This window comes from Trifolium pratense, linkage group LG3 (genome assembly GCF_020283565.1).
Source record: "Trifolium pratense cultivar HEN17-A07 linkage group LG3, ARS_RC_1.1, whole genome shotgun sequence".
Classification (NCBI taxonomy): domain Eukaryota; kingdom Viridiplantae; phylum Streptophyta; class Magnoliopsida; order Fabales; family Fabaceae; genus Trifolium; species Trifolium pratense.
This window is the reverse complement of record NC_060061.1, coordinates 1,192,272-1,213,650: the sequence shown is the minus strand read 5'-3', so window position 1 is coordinate 1,213,650 and position 21,379 is coordinate 1,192,272. Positions and strand designations below refer to the sequence as shown.

The 21,379-nt window shown below is 32.8% G+C and overlaps 1 protein-coding gene across 2 annotated transcripts; it reads right to left on the bottom strand.

Moving 5' to 3' along the window:
- Positions 1-470: 470 nt before the first annotated feature.
- Positions 471-5,667, bottom strand: LOC123918239 (actin-related protein 5). 2 transcript variants are annotated; one of them, XM_045970236.1, is made up of 12 exons: positions 5,386-5,667; positions 5,169-5,239; positions 4,831-4,955; positions 3,948-3,992; positions 3,603-3,705; positions 3,184-3,293; positions 2,790-2,899; positions 2,610-2,700; positions 2,103-2,531; positions 1,835-1,962; positions 1,248-1,590; positions 471-1,101 (listed from the first exon to the last, which is right to left on the bottom strand). In XM_045970236.1, exons 1-12 carry the CDS (start codon positions 5,484-5,486, stop codon positions 607-609), a joined length of 2,151 nt encoding a protein of 716 aa, XP_045826192.1. In that variant the 5' UTR covers positions 5,487-5,667; the 3' UTR covers positions 471-606. The 2 variants fall into 2 exon arrangements, with proteins under 2 accessions (XP_045826192.1, XP_045826193.1); XM_045970237.1 differs by lacking the exons at positions 5,169-5,239; positions 5,386-5,667 and having other exon boundaries at positions 3,603-3,710; positions 4,831-4,923.
- Between the last annotated feature and the right edge of the window lie 15,712 nt (positions 5,668-21,379).

Genomic DNA, 21,379 nt, shown 5'->3' with positions numbered 1-21,379 from the left:
AGTATTTCAAATAAATTGTGGAAGTTGAGAGTCTCATGCAGAATTTATGGAGGAAATCTGGAAAAAAATTTGGAACACAATATTTCGGTTTATATTAACCGATTTTTTTTAGCATGACAAAAAAATTCGGTTCGTATAAACTGCAGTACCCCCAAGAGCAAAAACGAAAATTCAAGGGGTAGAAAAGAAATGCGGGAATTCGGGAGAGAAAACTTCAAAAATTTCATTGTCCATAAATAAAAGTATATTGGTTTAGTTTTTGCTCTTTAATCCTGAAGATATACTAGTATTAAATTGTTTAGGATAATATGGGTTTATTTGTTCAATGTCTTTTATAGATAATATGATTAGGTAGTACAGTATATGGTGTAATCTTACAAACATTGCTTAATTGGCACATAATGGGACTTCACAGATTTCAATACAATTCTACCTGGAGAAGAGTTGATGCTATTGATCAGACTGAAAAGTGAAAACATAAGTATCATACTCCTAGCTTAAGCGACAATATGGACAGAAAGTTAGATTAGTGGATAACATATAGTATTTGTCTAAATCGAGGTATGATGTTCAAGAAATTAACAATGTACTGTGTTATCTAGTCAATTACAATGAATATCGAAGTTGATAATTCCGAAGCCAGTCTTCACCTTTTTCATAATAATCCATCCTAGTGAATGTTTGTGTGTAGAAACCTGGGGTTGATGCATAAGCAGACGCGCCACGCCATGCATCCATAACTGGATCAAGCGCTCTAACAATTTTTATAGGCGAACCACATGGTCTTATCATCCGAATTCCAGCTTCAAGGCGTTCAATGATGCCGGGGAAAAGAGAACTTCCACCAGTCACAAGTATTGAATTAGTCATTCTCTCTTCAAGCTTTTCGTCTTTACATGATAACCTTCTTATCGACACCCCAGCCATCTCATCTAATCCAACTTGATCAACACCAATCCAGTTTGGACTGAACAAAATTTCAGGGCACCTGAACCTTTCAACCCCAAAAACAATCTGAAAATCTTCTTTGGTGAGCGGACGAGCACGTGGCGCCTCGGCAGGTTGGGAGGTTCCCGCGGCCACAAATTTTGGATCCAAGGCCTACCAAACCAAAATATCAGCAGGAGTTTTGTGAGTCATAAAAAATCCTTTGATACAAGGAAATCTACAATAACCATGCAAACATGTAGGCGACAACACAGTATAGTTTTAGGTTAGGTTTCATATTATAAAAGACACGACCTAACCTGGAGCTTCGAAGAGATGCGGGCTAGCTCTGTGGTATCCTCATCTGGTTCCTCGTCGTCGTCATCATTATCTTTACTCATCAATTTGTAAAGTTGCCAATCTTCATCTTTGGCACCAAATGTATCCTCGCCCTTACCACGATCAAAGGCAGCAGTTGCCAGCAGGCGCATTCTTTCCCTTTGAGCAGCATTAAGTCTCTCACCACGGCCAACACTACCCGCCAAACCATTTCCATTTGTGGAAGAGCCTCCATTTGTCTTGAGCCGTTTACGCTGGTCAATTTTCTCCGAAAGGTCCTTGTATCTGGCACGCAATTGTTCCAAGTAAAGCTCTGGGTTCTTCCTACACATTAAGGTCCAGAAAAACAAATCAGACACATTTTAAAGCATAAAAAAGCACTACTATTTAGAAGTATTCCAGCCTTGTCAAGATTAAAGTTGTGCTTTGTAGACAAGCCTTGTCTTAAACATGAAGGCAGACACTTTTCTCTCAATTTTACTAAGCTGAATATATCATCTCTTGCTCACATAAATATGCAACAGAGTAATTTTAATCAGGCTTGAATAAAATGAAGAATGGAACATACGAGTGTTTCTCCTCTTCTAGCCGTTCTTTCCTCACTCTTTCCTGTAACTCTTCCTGGCGCTTCTGTTTTAATCGTTGCCTCCCATCAGACATAGATTTGAGTGACAACTGTTTCTTCTTTTCAACAAGCTATCAAAAGAGTAAAACCAAATAAGCATTGTCAACTTTGCAAGGTATGGTGAATAATCATCAAAGAAGTCATTTAAAGGGTGTGAAGGCAGGGAGCTGAATCTCACAATGATAAAACATATTGCAAAAAAAAAACTCACCTGCTCTGCCGTCAGCATGTCATCAGGGATGTTTATAAGAGTATACTTCTCATTAGAGGGAACATCAGGTTTTTCACTTTCAGGTTGTTCACCTTTTTGTTTCCTTAAGGATTGCACAACCTTACTACGGGCAGATTCTACTTCCTGCCGAGAGACATAGCCAGTCTCTGCTAAGAAAGATGGTATATCACTCTCTTGAAAATGTCCAAGTTGATTCAAAAGAAATTCCAAACCACGCAATTCGTTTTCCAGCTCATTAATTTTTGATGACCTCTTTGCTTCAGCCATTTCTCGCAACCTTTGACCTTGTCTCTCTTTATTTGCTGCCTTTCTTGCAATCTCTTCCTCGGAAGGAGGTGCCTCAACTGGAGGTGGCACCCATGGGAGCTGCCACATTTTGGTTTTTTCTTCAGCCTCCTTCGTTCCTTTCTGTCAGATCATTAATTGACGTACAAGCCTTAGAAACAGTGGACGGACTAATATTGAGAAGAAGAACCTATTTCTTACCTGAAACAATTGAGCTTCAGAAACATAGTCCAGTGCAATGTAACAATGTTCCATCTTCAGGTCTTCAACCTTTTCCCATGTAAATCTAGCCCTGTATTGAGAATTTAATAAGACCTAAAAAATAATATGTATTGAGGAGTTAGCTTGGTAATAGCCGAAGCAGGATGATTTCATACTCACAAATGATACGGATATTTAAGTGAAAGAAGTTGCTTTAAATAATTAGTAACGTGGAATCCACCAATATTAGTACGACAACTTCCTTTATAAATAGGTTCTCCGTCAACAAACTGAAAAAATAAAAACAAATAAAGATTATTAGAAATTAGAAATAATTATAATCACTTTACAAAATTGCAAAATAGCAGAACTGACGATTGAAAATGATTCAGCATATTTATTTATTTTTAAAATTACCATTTTTTATATCTTATAGTTATTTTTTTCCCCCACAGTTTCTTTAACAATGTTTGTCTGAGAGGATACAACCATAATAATCTTCAAATTGATGTGTAAAATTTATTTTCTTCACATACAAAATCCTTAAATAAAGCAAATAGCATAAAAAGCATACCGGAATCACGTGGGTTGTAGCGAATCCAGGACACATAGCAAGACCATCTTTATCACAAACACTTCGTTGTTGATTATATTTATAGCTGAATGCTGCATCAACACCAAAGGCTGCCATGACAGAGAAGCACAGGTAGCTTAGCCAATAAAATTACGTGTACATCCCCTAACATAAATAGATATAAACGTGCATATGCAATGTATCCAAGCCACTAACAACTAAGCGACAAGATGCCAAACATGGCCTGCTAGAGCTTTGAATATATTTATTTCTTTATCATTTATTTAAGAATAGACCTGGTGGTGAAGATTGAGCATAAGCCAACGGGCAATGCAACACTTTTGTTTCTACTACTAAGGCTCTTGTAAAAGATTAAGGCTTTTGCTATTGTAGGGTTAAAAAAGTATTAGTAATAGTACCTATAGATGGAACTCCATAAGTCTCAAAAAGAAGTTCTGCCATTTTACTTCGAGAGTGAACTGGGTTGCATACACATTCTGTAATCAGGATAGGATGATCAATCTGCTCTGGCATTAAACATAGAAATATCAAAGAGTGAGTCATAATAGTTTAAATGCTACAACCACGGAACTACAAGTCCAAGGTAACAACTAACAACATCACACAGATCACTAAGTTAACCGGAACACCAAAGTTAGAACAATAACCATTGGAGTTTAATATCATTGAAATGTCACAATAGCAAAGATAACAGACTAAATTTTTCTGTGAAGAGAAGAAAAACTATTCCACTGAAGACGTACCTCTGATCCTGTTGCACCCAACCGATCAAAAGCGAAGTCCAGAATCTAAAGATGGAAACAACAAGTTAGTAATGTGTTACTTGATAAGATTTTAAATTAATGAAGTATACAGCTTAAACTTCTGTACTTGTATGACTTTATTCCCAATATGTAATATGGTAAACTTCCTAACTGGTTGTTTATTACAAACTTATGGTCCTATGGTTCCATATTCCACCGGTGACCTTTAAAATATGTCCTAGTACCAAACCTAGCTGTCTCACTTCAATTCATCCATATACTTCACACCTTATTAAAAAAAATCCATATACTTCACATGAGGAGAACAATGCATCCATTTATTTGTTCATACTATGAAAAGGAACTCTAACAATGCTAGATGCAAGGCACCATTTTTGTGTGATAGTGTTAGGAATATGTAAATCCTTGAAGAAATACAGTGATCTACACACTAGACAAGAAATTCTAAGTACAGAAATTACAGCAAGTTTGGACTCGTAAACTCAAAAGCCTGTTTCCCTAGTTAGAGGTTAATTCTTACGGCTTCTGGCATTCGTTTTGGTGAAATCAACAACTAAACAGCACAGGTATCTCATTAGCTCAAACCTATCTTATCTTATAGCAATAGCAATTATACAGCAAGCACCACCAACTTTTTACAAACAAATATAACTTCCAATTCTAACATGCAGCTATCAAAATAGACCACTACATGAATTAAAGGTGCAACCTCACGTGCACACAATGCAGAATCAAAATAAATCAGACTAGCATATGAACATTGGGGAATTTTATCATAAACACAACATCAATATATCGAAAACCTCAAAAAAGAGAAAAACTATTCCTCATATACTCACATAATTGTAACAGGAAAACTTACATATTCCATTATTTCAAACTGAAAAACAACATCGCTGTCGAATGCTGAGCGCGGTCCAGAGCGAGTACAGTCAAAGTATTTCAATAATGCTGGATCATGGTCACCAACAATGGTGACAGTTTCTCCTGTGTTACAGAATGTAAAAATTAACCATGAATTATTCCATATGCCAACAATTACCCTAATGTTTGCTAAATATAAAAGCTACAATCTTTAACTACACAGTTTCATGAAAAGAAAATTACAAAGTAATTTAAGCAAACACAAACACTAAACAACGTAAATGACAATGAAGAAGAACCAAAAGCATAGCAAAAAATAGGAACATATGATTATACCTGTGGATTTATGTCGTGGTCTTTGAACAATGTTGCGGAAAACAACACGAGGTTCAGTTTCACCAGCCCATCTGAAAATTCACCAAAAAGAAACAAACTTGAAAATTAAAATGAAAAACCCATCATGAAAAAATTTGAAAAACAAAGAAAGCGAGCACAGATAAGTAAAAAATAGGGTTTGGAATTTTTGAGATGAAATTAGGGTTTGAGAGAGTACCCAATACGGAAATAGGAAGCGCCATTGTCGATAACGATGGGAGTGGATGAACTGAAGCGATTGTAATCGGATTGGCGTTCAATTTTGGAGATGAAAGGCATTGTAGAAGAGAATGAGAAGAAAAAAGAGCGAAGGTTGGTTTTAGGATTTGCAGATGGTGAAGAAGCTTAAGTATCAAACATGGTGAGCCCCGACCCGAACGGGTGGGTCGTTGAAGTCAAGTAGTGTTCCTTTTTTCTGACTGTGGATTTAGTTTAGTGAAATGGGGTTGTAGGGGAAATCAATTTTAATTTACTTTTAGTTTTCAATTAATTTAATCAGTCAGTGTAAATTTATACGGTCAACCAATAAGAATGAAACATTCTTCTATCATATTAAAAAAAATGAGGTTTAGTGGAGTGATGTGGTAGAAAATATGGTTGATATTAATTAACAGTGTAAAATTATTTTACATTATAGATACACATTTTTTTCTCAATTTATTTGTAAAAAAAAAAATTAATTTGATCTTTTTTTTTCTTTGTTTACACACACGAGGAAAAATAAGAGAAAGAAAGAGAGGACTAGGTCCTTAAAAAGACAAGTTCTAGAGTGCAACAGCTTGTCATGTCTTGCACCATCACGTGCCACTTGCGAATATTATTATAACGAAAATGAAATTTACAAAATTCATTTTGAATTGAAAGTTTATATTATATAGATTATCCATAATTATGGATGTTTAAAAAAATTATAGGTGATTTACGGGATGTCTCCGAGTTTTAGGAAGCTATGTCCAAAATATAAAAGTGGCCCGTTAATAAAAAAGTATAATTTTCTTTTTAAATTTTTTTTATTTAAATTGCATATAATATATATAAAAAAAAATCATTCTTATTCTTGTAAACATATAAATTATTAATACTAACGGGCCAGGCAGGCGCGTTACGCGCCTATCCGTGTCTAACTTATGTCTAAAAAAAATATATGTTTTATGTTATGATGAGTTTGTTAATATAAGATTTTTATTGCTAAAAAAAATATGTGTCTTGTGTTATGATGAGTTTGTTAATAAAAGATTTTTATTGCTAAAAAAAAATATGTGTCTTGTGTTATGGTGAATTTGTTAATAAAATATTATTGTTGCTACTAAAAAAATCAAGGTTATTGTTGGTATTATAAAAAGTTCACACCAAAACTCATGTATTCTCTTTTATATATATATATATATATATATATATATATATATATATATATATATATATATATATATAGATTAAACCAATTGCATTAAATTAAATGGGACAAAAAATACACCAAGTCATTGGGAAAAATTCAAAGTTTTTAAACGCAAAAAATTATGACCGTGAAAAAAATTCAAATTTCAAATGACACATGAGTTGATTTAAAAATATGAACCAAAGTTTGCGACGAAAAATGTTTGGAGGACCGAAAATTGTTGAAATTTTTTATCGGGGTTAAAAACGAAATTGAGATATTTATTTCAAAAAATTTTGAACAATATTTTGTCTAGTGTATATTATTTTGTTCATAAAAATTCATATTTAATTCATGCTGATCTATAAAAAAATTAACCTTTTGCAAGTAAGATTTCTATAATGTATTAAATATGATCACGGAAAAATTTAAAATGTTAAATGATACACATATGAACCAAAAAGTGTGATGAAAAATATTTAGAGATCGTAATTTGGCGAAATTTTTTATAGGAATTTAAAATAAAATTTAAGATATTTTCATAGGGATATGTATATAAATATAATATAAATTATGATTATATATATATATATATATTCAAATATAATTATGTTATATTAGAATTAGTAATTAGTAATTGGACAAGTGGAGGGCTAAGGTGCTAGGAGGGTCAATTTAGGATTTTCCATAGTATCTTACTATATACTAGACTAGATGTATGTATCATATATATACAAGTAAAAGGAATGTTGAGTTGCTCACAATCAAGTATTTTGATGATGTATGTATCTTACTATATACTAGACTAGATGTATGTATTTTCCATAGTATCTTACTATATACATCTAGTCAAGTATTTTGGTTGATGTATGTATCTTACTATATACTAGACTAGATGTATATATGACTACCAAAAATAATACCATGGGCAAAAAAGGTGCCAATGAGAACTCAAACGTATAGCATCATACATTAGGGGTGGGCAAAAAAAATCAAAAACTGAACCGAACTGCAGAACTAAATCGAACCAAACAAAAAAAAACTGAACCACAACTAACAGTTTTAAAACTAAAATGAAACAGTTTGGTTTGGTTCATAATTATCAGTTTGGTTTGGTTTGGTTCATAATTATCAGTTTGGTTCGGTTCGGTTATCTTAATGGTTCAATTCTTTTTAGTCAAAAGTTAGTTATATTTTGGTTCAGAACCATAAAACCAAACCAAAAGTTAGAAAAAAGAAGAAGTAGATTCTCCATCTAATAGTAAACTATCACCAACCAATTTTTTTCATTTCTTCATCTTCTTCTGCATCTAATAGTTTTAGTTGTATGTTTATTTTTCTATCTTACTTTAACGATTGTTAGGTTATAATGAAGTATATTTTTGATACCTCTTTATTTTTTCTGAACTTTCTGAACTTTCTCTTATTATAAATAAAAAGTTAATTATATATTTGATGGGATAAACATTAAACACACACATATATATTTCAAGTGAGAGAGATTTTAAAATGAGAGGATGAGAGGGTTAAATCTCAACCCTTAGATCAAGTTAAATGCTTACAATTATTTACACCTGCACACACATAATTATTCAAAGATCACTTTTCCAATTCTTCATCTCTCTCGCTTTATCTTCTTCTCCGGCGCCTTTCTCCCTGGAATTCTCAACTCAACCAGAAAAAAACTAAAGTTCTTGAAAGATTTTATGTTGATTACAAGGGAATTTAGTTTTCTCAAAACTCAATCTTCTATAGTCTCAAATCCAATCCCCTCCCTTTAAAAACTTGGAAGTGGTGAAGGAAGACTGGAACACGCTTTTTCTCCCTTTTTCTCGTGTCCTTTCATATTTCCTTATATCACCTAGATCCACCACATGTGCTACGTTGCTGATGTGTTTGCGTTCATCGTCATCGTTTGCAAAAATGTGTATTAATGGATCCTTATATATATAAATATAAACTAGAAATGTGTATTAATGGATCCGTGAAATATTACTACACTGTTGGTGGTGACTGTAACTAATGAAAGCATTAAAATACTGGAAGTGTACTGTACCAAAAAATAATAATAGTGGCAGTGTACAACTTCAAAGTTGCTATTTCAAGAAATTGAAAATGAGAATTTCTACTTGACCAAAAAAATGAGAATTTGATGTCATGGATGCATTTGATTCGTAAAACAGAAAAAACTGAACAAAATAAGATAATATAGGATATGAAAAAATTGTACCGGAAAGATATAAGGGGATAATATTTTTATATTAAAAAATGAGTATTTTGTATTTTTTATAGTCGTACTGTGGACAAAAAGTTGTCCTGTGGTTTAGTGAGGGACAAAAAATCGTGTTTTTGTCCTGTCTCTTGTTACCTAATTTATCCGGTCCTATAACCAGTTTCAAATCAAACAGGATACAACAAAAATTGTCCAATTCAGTCCCTTATTTTTTAGCAGATCAAACGCACCAAATAAATCAAGTTTGCCTAAAAAAACAATAATATAAGTCAAGAAGAAAGACAAACTTTCCGGCTTTAAAGTTGCAGCCAACCAAAGGGACTTTGTTTAGTATGTAAAATTGTAGGTCGTATAATATGAAACTTTAAAATATAATTCAAAAGTAGACTATTATGATTTTTTTTTATAAACAATAAATATTTGAATAATAAAAAAATAGAGAACAGATCAAACATTATACTAAAATTTAATAAAATAACAAAGTTCACTTTTGAATTTTTTTTGACGAAAAAGTTCACTTTTTCATGAAGTCCATATTACACGCCCACATAGAATCAAGCTAATTCACAAGTGCTTAATTGGTGGTAAACGTTTCAGACTAGAAATGTTTCTTTTCTTTTCTTTTCTGTATGGACTGATCCAATATAAAAAATGACACCGAGAAAATTTGATCCTAAAATTTGGAGAGGAGCAAACTTCAAAGACTCACGTATTTACCTCAGACCAACCCATGTGTGTTTAGTCATTGTTAAATATGCGTAATATTCTTTTCATATCATTATAAAAAAATATAGAAATTCTTTTGATACTCATAAAGCACATAAAACGTTACAATATATGAAATATATTGAATTTCAACTTATCTTCTTTGAATAAAGAGCCACTCTGTATGAGGGGTAGCTTTTGGTTTTCTTGCTGCTTAGTTGTGTGTGGTGCTGTGTCCGTGGTTTCGGGTTTGTTAAGTGTTTGTTAAATCAAAATCCTAACTTAAATATAAATACAGGAAGATTGGTGGAATTAGATTTAATTTAAGTGCAATACTTTAACTAGCACCGGTTAAGAAGACCATTAATTTAAAGCAACAAATCTACAATATATAAATACGTTTTTTTTCTTCCGTAAACTAGGTATCATCTGGACACAACTGCAAAGAGTAATCGCTCGAGTCTTGTTGGACTCAAACGGGTGTTAAACTCTCCCAAAAAGTTTTAACAATGCTGCTTACCCAAGTTAGGAATCGAACCCAAAACTTTGGTTAAGCTAGAAGAGACTCACATCATCTCATCTAAGTGTTTTTGGGTATAATAAATATGTTTTTTTATACGAAACACGAACGTAGACACAAACACCTGACACGACACAAAATATAACATATCAACATGGATAATAATTTATGTGTCAAAAAAAAACATGGATAATAATTTGAGCAAATGATTTAATTGAATATAAGCATAAGTGTTAGTGTCGGACACCTCCGCGTGTCCGACACCGAAACACCTCTAATCCAAGCAGTATGTGTGCTATATAGTTCTGTTGTGATTTATAACAGACGTATGTTCAATTTTTTAAGAACATATCAATGTGCACTACTTTAGCTAGGAATAAACAAAAACAAACCATCATCCAGATAAAAATATAACTTGATTTGATATATTTTGAGGAACAAAACAACACTAGTCTGCATATTTTTCTTTGGCAATGACCACCGAAAGTGCATCATACCATATATGTAAAAGTAAAAACTAAAGCCGGATCATGCTCAAACTGATCTGAAAAGAGATATAAACTATTTTTTTACACAAAAATAAACAAACATGAAGATTAGATAACTAAATAGTTGGAGAAAAGATAAATATTTTTACCACAAACAAATATCCATGAAGTAAAAGCAGCAACTCAATAATAATCTCTATGTTAGCAGACAAAGTTCCATCATAGTACAGACATACTTTCTGAGCTTTGCAGGAGGAAGAAGAGAGTTTCACTTTCAGTACTACGTACAAATGCCAGAAAGCACTCAAAACTCCATTATTACACTATAAAGGATTACAGCACATTATCAGTTAGGTCTCTTGAGGTATCTCTATGTAGGTATTAATTCTTTTCAATATATATCTAACTCAAAACTAATTTCAGCTAAAAAAAAATCAACTAGAGCCTGAAAATTTTATCAGATACTCCCTTTGGTCTCATATATAAGCAAAAGTTTATTTTTTAGGTTCATTCAATAACTAATGCATCTGACCAAATTCAAAATATAATCATATTTCCATTAAAGTTAACTGGATAAAAATATAACTATATTCCATTAAAAAAAAAAAAAAAAAAACCAACCATATTCAACAAAATAAGATAATTAACTATTAATGTGTTGATTCACCTCTTTGAAAACTTCAAGGTGTGTTGAGTTTGTAAGATTCTGAAGCTGAAGCTGGTAATTAGTCATTTATTTGCTGCTGCAGCATCATCAAGATTCTCATAACACAAAAGGGCTTAATTGATTTGAAGCAATAAAGCCTCCTTAAAGCTTGTGAATCTTGATGATGCTCCACTAGCAAACACTGACTGTTTTCTCTACTTTAGATAGATCTGTATGAGTGTGACCATGATATCATGCAAAGAGAGAAATTGTATAAGAAAAGTAAAAAGGTAGAAGTAGAAAAAGAGAAGAAAAACATCCCTAAACCCTAACCCTAAATCTAATCTAATCTAATCCCATATCTAGTGAGGCAAAAATAAAGCATAGATGATGGTGGGTATACAAAAAAAAAAAGACAAATAATACTTATACAAAAAAACTTAGTAGTAGTATTATTTGACCTAATATACAAAAAAAAAAAGACCATTGAAGTATTATCTCTAGGAAGAACTAAAGAAACTTTTAAAAATTTAAGAAGAAAGCAAAGAAAATAAAATAAAAAAGAATGAACAAAAAAAGAAAACTCCCAAATGAGAAGGGTTGATGAGAAAGTAGAGATAAGTGAGAATGGAGAAGGTTTAAAGGTGTTTATATAGAAGAAAAAAATCAACTAGGATCTGATCTCAGAGAGAGAGAGAGAGAGAGAGAGTATGTATGTCTGTGTAATAAATGAAGGAAGAGATTGGTTGGTTGCTTAAGATCTGTGAGATAGGGAGAGAGAGAGAGAGAGAGAGAGACAGAAGAAACAGTTAGACATCGTAATCTTAGGAACCAAATTTACCAAAAACTTAAAAACTCTATGACAAAATCCATATACTAGAGATGGAAAATGGAATAAATAGGTAGTATGAAAAACTTAATTACCGTTCCACTAAAGGAATGAGGTGGATGGCGTTTGCTTTGCGTCTTGTACAAGCGTTTGTAGGGGTGGGGGCAGTAAGGAATTGACAGCGCCTGTGTGAGAATAATATCTTGACCCTTTAACTCAACCAAGGTGTCAAAGAGGGAGCGTTTTATTGCCTTCTCCTTTCTTCTTAGGGTTTTCTCCTTTTTATTCCCCCTTTGGGTTTTACCTCTTTTGGATCCTTATTTAGTTTCTTTCTTATAATATACTCCATCCGTCGCTTAATATAAGTCCCCTTTACAATTTTTCACGATTATTAAGAAAATTGATAGTGTAATAAATGTATATTTTTTGGGTATTACAATTACTATATTGTCCTTTATGAAAAGATGTACAGTATTTGTAGTTAACTTTACGTATTTCAATGCAAAGTATGGTTATGTTTGGAAAAGTAATAATAAATGTGTCTAGCGAATTGAAAATGAGCTTATATTTAAGGACAAATTTTTTGTTTGAAAGGGTGCTTATAATTAGGGACGGAGTGAGTACAATATAGTATATTATATTATAAAAAATTATACCATAACCATGAGATCATTAAATATATTATATATATTATGTTGGTTTCTAAAATGTTTGACAAGATTAGATTTGAATTATGTGTTAAAAAAACTTTATACGGGTCTCATATAGTCGGTTTTGTTAGGGTATCAAAGATTAGGTAGTTGGAGACATGAACCAAGTGGATTGATTTCGGTTAAATCAGCTTATTTATTAATTTTTTGAAGATAGAGTTAGGCATCAAAGAACTCTCCTAGGGACCGATTTTGTAAATCTCACAAGGGTTTGGGATTGAGTATGTGTCCCCCAATAGTATTATGTAAGTTTTTCTTTTTTATTTTATAGTTTTCTTGGATTGGGTGTGGGGTGTCGCGTTCAGTTATGTAAGATTCTAGAGTGAGATGTTGTGTAGACTAACTGGACCTCCCAAAATGGTATAATCTTTGTTGGTGGGTCTTCAACGATTTATATTTTTATGGATAGGGTGAAACTCTCCTCCTGAAAATGGTTTCTAGTTAAAAACCTCGATAGCCCCTACTCCCTCTATACGAGTGGGAGGTGCAACCTCTTTTGTGTTGGTCCAACAAGGCGAGGTGAGGATGTGATGCCTCATTGTTTCAGGTTGAGTGGTACCTCTTGGTGTGCTCTATTATAGCTGGTTCTTCCTCCCCATCTTTTTGGTGTTGTGATGGTTTCTAGCTTCTGCGAGTTCTTTGATGGTGTTTTTGTGGTGTATTTAATATGTGCAGTTGAGTGGCTAATTACGATAGATTGTTAATTATGATATCACCAAGAATCAATGATCGAAGAATCAGTGGCAGAGCCAGAAAAAAAATATTCAGATGGGCCAGCAAAAAATTATAATATATTAATTAAACACAAAAATTATATTGTATCTAAAAATTAAGTTATAATAATTGTAAAAAAGTGACGATAAAAAATTATATGTTTTATTATATTATATATGTATACTAAAAGGATAATGGTTTTTCTTAATCGAAAACAATTGTAATTTAAAAAAAAAATAGAAATTGTTAATGTTTTATTGATAAAAAATTGTGTTTTTTTATGGTATAGTAAAAAATTGTGTTTTATTCCGACAAAAAAGGAGATTTTGAATTTATCTTGATATTAAGTCTTTAAATTAATAGTTAAATGAGTACTCATTGAAATATTTTTATTCTCTAGTTTAAAATTTTTATCCCTCACTAGCAGGCCTTCCGCGCCTGCATGTGTTTAACTTATGTAAAAAAAAAAAGACATGCCTTATGTTATGGTGAATTTGTTAATAAAAGATTTTTGCTTGAAAAAAAAAAAGATGTGCCTTATGTTTTGGTGAGTTTGTTAATAAAATATTATTGTTAAAAAAAAAATCAAAGGTATTATTGGTATTATGAAATCCACACAAAAACTCATGTATTCTCTTTATATATAAAATATAGATATAGATATAGATATAGATAATATAGATATAGATATAGATATAGATAATAGTGAATATTGAAAAAACAATTATGTAAAAAACTATTATAATGTTTATAAACAGAAGAAACTAGTATAACTTTTATCACCTGCTTGTTAAAATTGATTATTTTTAAAAATAAAACAGGAAAAAACGAAAAACATAGTGGCAAGGGATTGAACCCAAAACCTCCGAGATCAATTGTTACCTCAACAACGATTTGGCTACCTGTATAATTCGGTATTATCACGCGTAAACTATTATATATAGAGTATATGCTTGCAATTTTAGTAAAATACCAAGGGTATTTTAGTAATTTCACATGTTTTAGGGGTGGCCCATTGCCCAGCCAGGCCACCCCTGTCTCCGCTACTGCCAAGAATCACGAAGACTTTAAAATAAGAGTGCAAACAAAGTTCAAAGGTTCATATCAGAAGTTCAAAATTTTCATCCAAGAGTTGAGAAGGTTCAACTCAAGGACTTACAAGAACACAAAGAAATAGGAACATCAGAAAGTTCACAATAGAGTTTAGACGATTAAATCGAGAAACTCATGAAATATATGAATATCAGAATGTTCGTACATAGATCAGAAAGTTCAACCTAAAAACTCATGAGAAGTATGAACATTAGAAAGTTCATGACATAGTTCAGAAGGTTCAAACCTAAACTCATAAGAAGATGAACCTCAAAAAGTTCAACCCATACATGATAATGAACATCATAAGGTTGAAGATGAACCTCAAAAGGTTCAACCCATAAAATGATGAACATTAGAAATTCATCATTGAGTTTGGAAGGTTCAACCCAAAAACTCAAGAAGATAATGAACGTCAGAATGTTCAACCTAGAAATATAAGCAGAAAATTAACATCGAATTGTTCTGCCCAGAAAACTCTGAACATGATAGTGTTCAAACTAGAAATGTTCATAAAGTCATCAAAGCACATTCAATACATGTATTAAAGGAACATCCAATGCGTGTGAAGAACAAACATGCAACACATAATAATGGATCGTGTTCTTGGATCAAATAACATTAAGACAAAGAATTTGGCTTAAAGTCAAAAGAGACATATAATTAATGTCAAATGAAGAACAAGGAATATTATTCTTCATGTATCATAAAGGAAAATTAATCTTTTTGTTAGAATAAAATGTCCTTTATTCACACTATTAAGATTTAATCAAATCAGAAAAATTACAGGTCATCATCTGAACAACAACCTTTTCATGAAGAGTGCTTTTGGGAACAACAATTCTGCAAAGACACTTTGGAGTTTAAACTTTACCAAAAATAAAGGACAAAGAAGTGACAGTTCCACTTTCATCTCTCCTGCACAAACGATAAAGATAGTTTAGAATGTTCAATCAAACAACATTATGAAGTTCATGAAAATTCGAACCAAGCTCAAAAAATTCATTCCAGATCTTCATAATTGAGGCTCAGAACAAAGGACACATGTTTAAGTGTTAGCTGCCAACCACAACGGCCATAAAATGATTAATTTTGAATTTGGATCTATGATATTTTTAGAAAAAGATAAATATAAATATTTTTATAAACTGATACAATGTCTAAGGAATTATATAATAAGAGGATTAAAACTATATTTAAGCCAAAAAAAATGAAGAATGTAAAACTATATTTAAGCTAAAAGAAAATTAAAACCCTAACAAATCACTATATATATCTTTATACGCAACGAAACGTCGCACTTGTTCCCTCTAATAGTGATTCCTAACGCGTGTTGCCTCGTAGATTTATCCATTAGGTCATATCATTGTTCAACACATTTGTTTTTATTTTATAAAAGCAATCTTTTTATGGAGTTTAGCAAGTGGAGGGTATCTATCACTCACTTCTTCTAAGACCACTATCAAAGTGGTATTAAATCCACTTTTGACAATATAATCAGGAACAAATTAAACTATGTAACGTTCTCCATAAAATACATCAATGAATTGACTCAATATATTGGCAAATATATTGTCTTTACTACTTCATCCGTTCCTTTTTAAGTGTCATTTTTTACTACTATATACATATCAATATACAACTTTGATCACTAATATCTCTAGACATGAGAAAAACAATTAAGGCTTTGCAGCATAGCTGCGTGGCCTTGTATGGCTAGTCCCACGACAAAGGGCACTATCACAAACATGCTGGCACAGTGGTTTGTGGAAGTTTTACATGATTCCTGTGAGATACAAAATTAGTCAGCTTCCTAGCTCAGTGATTAAATGTGATTCACCGAGCATTAAGATCACCCAACATGAATATGAGTTAGGGCTTGTGGATTGCAAGAAGAATTTACATGTTAGGAAGAGGTTATTATGAGTTTAAGTTCACATCATATGAGGATATGAGAACGACATGGTCTACGAGAACAATTAATTTGAAGCCAGGTATCCTCTGATTATCAAAATCGGCCAATGGTTTTAACTCTCATACTCAAAGGAAGACTCACGCTCAGATTTGGATTCGCCTTATGGAGTTGCCGCAAGAGTGCTGGAGACAATATACTTTGTTTGAAATTGCGAGTGCAATTGCCACCCCTCTTGCACTAGATAAAGCCACCTTGAACCGGACTTTTGGTCATTATGCATGCATTTTGGTGGATATAGACTTGTTAGAGTGTCTGTTTGATGTGATACTGGTTGAACGTGAAGGCTATGCGTTTAACCTCGCGGTTGTTTACAAGCGTTTACCAGATTTTTGCTATCATTGTCATGTTATTGAGCATGATATTTTGGGGTGCAAATGTATACATCCACAACAAAAGGAAACGAAGGACTAGCTGAAGCCGGAGGCGATCCACAAATTTGTAAAAAAGGAGCCGTTGAGAAAGTTATGGCCTCTAACAGTCATACCACTAGAGGTGTTTACCCGCAGTCATTATTGATGCAACAAACGTCCAAAATGACGTATCTCTATCTCCATAGGTGGTTATCGAGCAAAAAACGTCTCCGAGACCCTCCAAAGCAAGCTGGACAGTAAAAAAAAATATGCCTCAACACTAGAGCTGTCAAAACGGGCTAGCCCGAATGGGCCGGCCTGCCAAGCCCGATTTTTTCCCGAGCTCGGGCCTTGAAAATCCTAGCCCGAATTATTTCCGGACTTTTTAGCCCGGCCTAATAAAGCCCGATTAAAATATGGGCTAGCCCGAATGGGTCGCGGGCGGCCCGCAAGTCCGAAAAAATTAAAATTAAAATTAAATATAAATAATTTGTTTTGGATGATTTGAACTTAGTTTGTAATATAAATTATAAAACAACGTCTGCTAAAGTAGCGGATGAGTAAAAATAGGGCACCTAAGAAACTCGTAGGTAACATATGAGTAAAAATAGGACGCGCGAGAAACTCGTACGTAGCTGATGAATAAAAATAGGGCGCGCGAGAAACTCGTACGTAGCGGATGAGTAAAAATATGACGCGTGAGAAACTCGTAAGTAGTGGATGCGTCAAAATTGGGCGCGAGAAACTCGTAAGTAACGAATGAGTAAAAATAGGGCACGCGAAAAATTCGTAGATAGCGGATAAGTAAAAATACGGTGCGCGAGAATTATTATTCCTATTTATAAACCGGGACGGCCCGAAAACCCGACAACACATACCGGGCCGGGCTCGAACACTAATTTTGATAGTCCGTTTTTTATCCGGGCTTTTTAGCCCGGCCCGACGAAGCCCAAAATCAGTCGGGCCGCCTGTTTTGACAGCTCTACTCAACATGCCTCATGTCCCTCCCAAAAAACATTTTTTTTAACGGGCATAAGAGGATCAAAATCCGTATTTTTCTTACAGGAGATGCTATGTTATGTGTGTGTGTTTTTTTTTTATAAGCTATGTTATGTGTGTGTTAATTGGACCATTTTGATCTTGAGAAAAGGTGAAATACCGGGCAACGATGGTGGTGGTAAGATTCCAAAGTCCAAGAGGGTACAGAATATTCTTGCCGCACAATATTTAATAGGCAAATCACATTTTGCAACAGTAAAATAACCTCCATGAGCCATGATGTGTCATCGACGTGACTGCATTTGTACGATGATATGGAGAGAAAGAGAGTATATGAAAGACAAGCGTTGAACACGGAGTAGTGGATCCTTTTCTCATAGTACGCAACAACAATCTCATTTTCCCGTTCCTCGGACCTACATCCTACTTTACTTTTTGGGTCTTATAGGGCACATGTTAAGATATACCAAAATAGAAATTTATCATTTAATGATACAAGAAATTTAATGCTTCAAAAATTAAAATGCACAAATTAACATTTAATAATTTCTATTTTTACTTCCTTAATATATATGCCTTAAGAGCACAAGTTAACATTCTCCTACTTTTTTAATTAATTAATTAACGACGTATACGACTTCATGTGCCTCATTTATTCTTGTTTCATTTCATATCATATTAGAAAAAAGATTGAGTCCTTAATTCTACTAATTACAACTTAGTTGATACACCACAAGATATTAGTACTAAAAAGGTCCAAGCTAAGTTTGAGTATAAGATTTAATATTTTTTTTCATATTTAATGTGTGTGAGTTTAGTCATTAGAATAGTTGACAAAAATAAGAAAAAAAAAAAAGGAAAAGATTGAGAACCGTCGTCCATAAAATTATTTCAACCGACAAAAATGAAAAATTGTTAGATCGGATATCGTGATCAAGTTTGAATTTCATCTCTTTCACTTGTATATGCGAGCTTCCAATTACTATTATCATTTCGTCAAAGAAGCTACTATACCAATAAATCAAGATTAAGTATAAGGGGGTACTTAGCTTAAACAAAATATAAACAAAACACCAAAACAACCTACCACATCCAAACTCAGGATTTTTTTTTCAAACAATCAATAGTTTTACTCAACCTAAAACTCCACAAACCATAAACCTAATTAAAAAAAAAACCGGAAAAAGGGCATGTTATGCATCGTTTTGAGATAGTGTGATCTTTCAATAGACACATCAGTGACGGTGGTGGTAATTCTTCTTAGACGAGCCAATAAGAGTGGCACGTTCAATACTAAATAAAAAAAAAAGAAACAAAAAAAAAACAAACTATGAGACTGTATTCTCTCCGGTGTACCGTTCACTAAAGATTGTCCGGTGTAAATTCTAACCTTTGATCAATTATCTTTCAATTATGTTGACCACACAAAGTAATAGTTGTAGTTTAACCGTATAAATTACAATGAGAGGATCTGTGACTGCAGTCTGGCAAGTGGACCAGTCTGTCGTCGAGTAATAATTCACACTCTATAGTGTTTAGAATGAGTTCGTATCCACAAGGATCGTGCCAAGGCGACTAGTTTCATTTAGGAATTAAGATAGTTTTGCTTTCGCTTTGTTTGTTTGGAAAAGGTTTTGAGACAAAAGTTAGATAATATAAGAGTAAAGATAAAAGAAAGAGTTCAAGATGATAAAAGTAGGTTAAGTGCTTTCGAATCCCTCCCCTATTCCTACTTGGTAACTGGCGCTATATTTGCTTATTTTATTATCTGGTAGATTAATTTCTATTAAAATAAGTTCAGTGTTACCATTCCTTACCTCTATTGCAATTGACTAAGTGAAATCAACCACTAGTAGGTTTCCCCCTTGTTTTTATAGTATCTCTACCCTTTTGTTCAACGTTTAACAAATTATGTTTTTATAGTATCTTTACCCTCAAGTTCAACAACGTTTAACAAATTGTCAAGTATTCTCCTACCTTGTTTGATTAACTTAAATCATGTAGAGTTTAATTATGTGCTAATCTTAATCACAAACCTAACCTCGAATACTGAATTTAATGGTCTCATGTTGGTTGGTTATATTATCTCTTTAGTTCGGAGTCTTAGATGTGTCACGGGATCCACTTCGACTCTAGTTGCTAACAAAATATGTGGTCATTCATATATGAAAGTGTATAAATAAACAGAGACTTAATTAGTTACTATTAAGTATATTGAACAATAAAGAAAACATATTGAACAAATTGTATATAGTCTTGTTCGAACCAAATTACATGTCTAACCGTTCATAAGGGGGTTCATCTACTCGACCTAACCTAAATGGACTTAGCTACTATTAAACATATTGAACAATAAAGAAAACATGCATAAAAATAACCTCGATTCCTTGCGGAGGAAGTTTCGTCTCCCGATGATAACTCCATAACTTTAGGTATTTGCTTGCATTTGATCTTCAATTGCTACTAAAACTACTCTAAAATAGTACTAAAAACATCATATAATTGACTGTCATCAATATGCTCTCATAAATTATATACAAATTAAATTCTCGATGTCATGTGCACATTTAGAAGAACCAATGAGTGACCCATCAATATGCTCTCATAAATTATATACAAATTAAATTCTCGATGTCATGTGCACATTTAGAAGAACCAATGAGTGACCCATAGACATAGTCATCATTTTTGTACAACTAGCACTATCCTAGACAACTACCCCATATATGTGAAATGATACATCAAAACTTATAGCCCAGAAATTCCGCTGAAAAGAACAACTATATGCAGAGGTGTCTACATTATTAGCACAAGATCATATTCCAACTTTTGCATTGTATTTGTAACTTACTTCAAGTGGAAAATTCCAATGTCCGTCCCCTACTCACTCTCACTCCCTTATTTAAGATGTCCATTCCATTTACTTGCAAGTAGTATATATTTGTACACGCCATCTTTTATTAATTTATTTCATAGTATTATAAAATTATAGTACCATTAAGGTTCATAAGACTACTAGTTCATTTGACACTAGGTCTCATGAGCTTAATTCAGTTGACAGAAACATTATATTATATATGTAGGAAACCGAAATTCGAACTCCGATCATCCTACTTATTTACTTTAAGAAAAATTGACACCACTGTATGTTTTATTTTGTAGTTATTCGGATTGAAACTTAATTTTTTTATTTGTGTGTTTTTTTTTTTAAAAAAATGATAGTTGTCACTCCGTCTATCAATTATAAAAAATACTCCATGCAAAATCACATACATAGCTGAAAATAGAACATAAAATTAACTATATATGTCGCTGTTATTTATATATATGATTATTTGTAAGAATCACATGCTAGCTCATGCTTATTTGTAAATGAATTGATGTTAAGAGAATCTTATACGGCAATTAGCAACCAACTGCAGTCAACATAGAAGAAACATATCAATAAAATTCGGAAGTGAGTTACCTACGGTGACATTATTATCAAGTGTTATCCACACCATGTCAATTTTTACATTTTTTAATTTTAATTTTAA

Coding starts and splice junctions, on each gene's coding strand:
- LOC123918239 (XM_045970236.1), bottom strand. CDS start 5,486: ATGCCTTTCATCTCCAAAATTGAACGCCAATCCGATTACAATCGCTTC. Junction 3,294..3,602: donor TTATGGAGTTCCATCTATAG/GTACTATTACTA, acceptor CTGTCATGGCAG/CCTTTGGTGTTGATGCAGCA. Junction 2,900..3,183: donor CTACAACCCACGTGATTCCG/GTATGCTTTTTA, acceptor TTATTTTTTCAG/TTTGTTGACGGAGAACCTAT.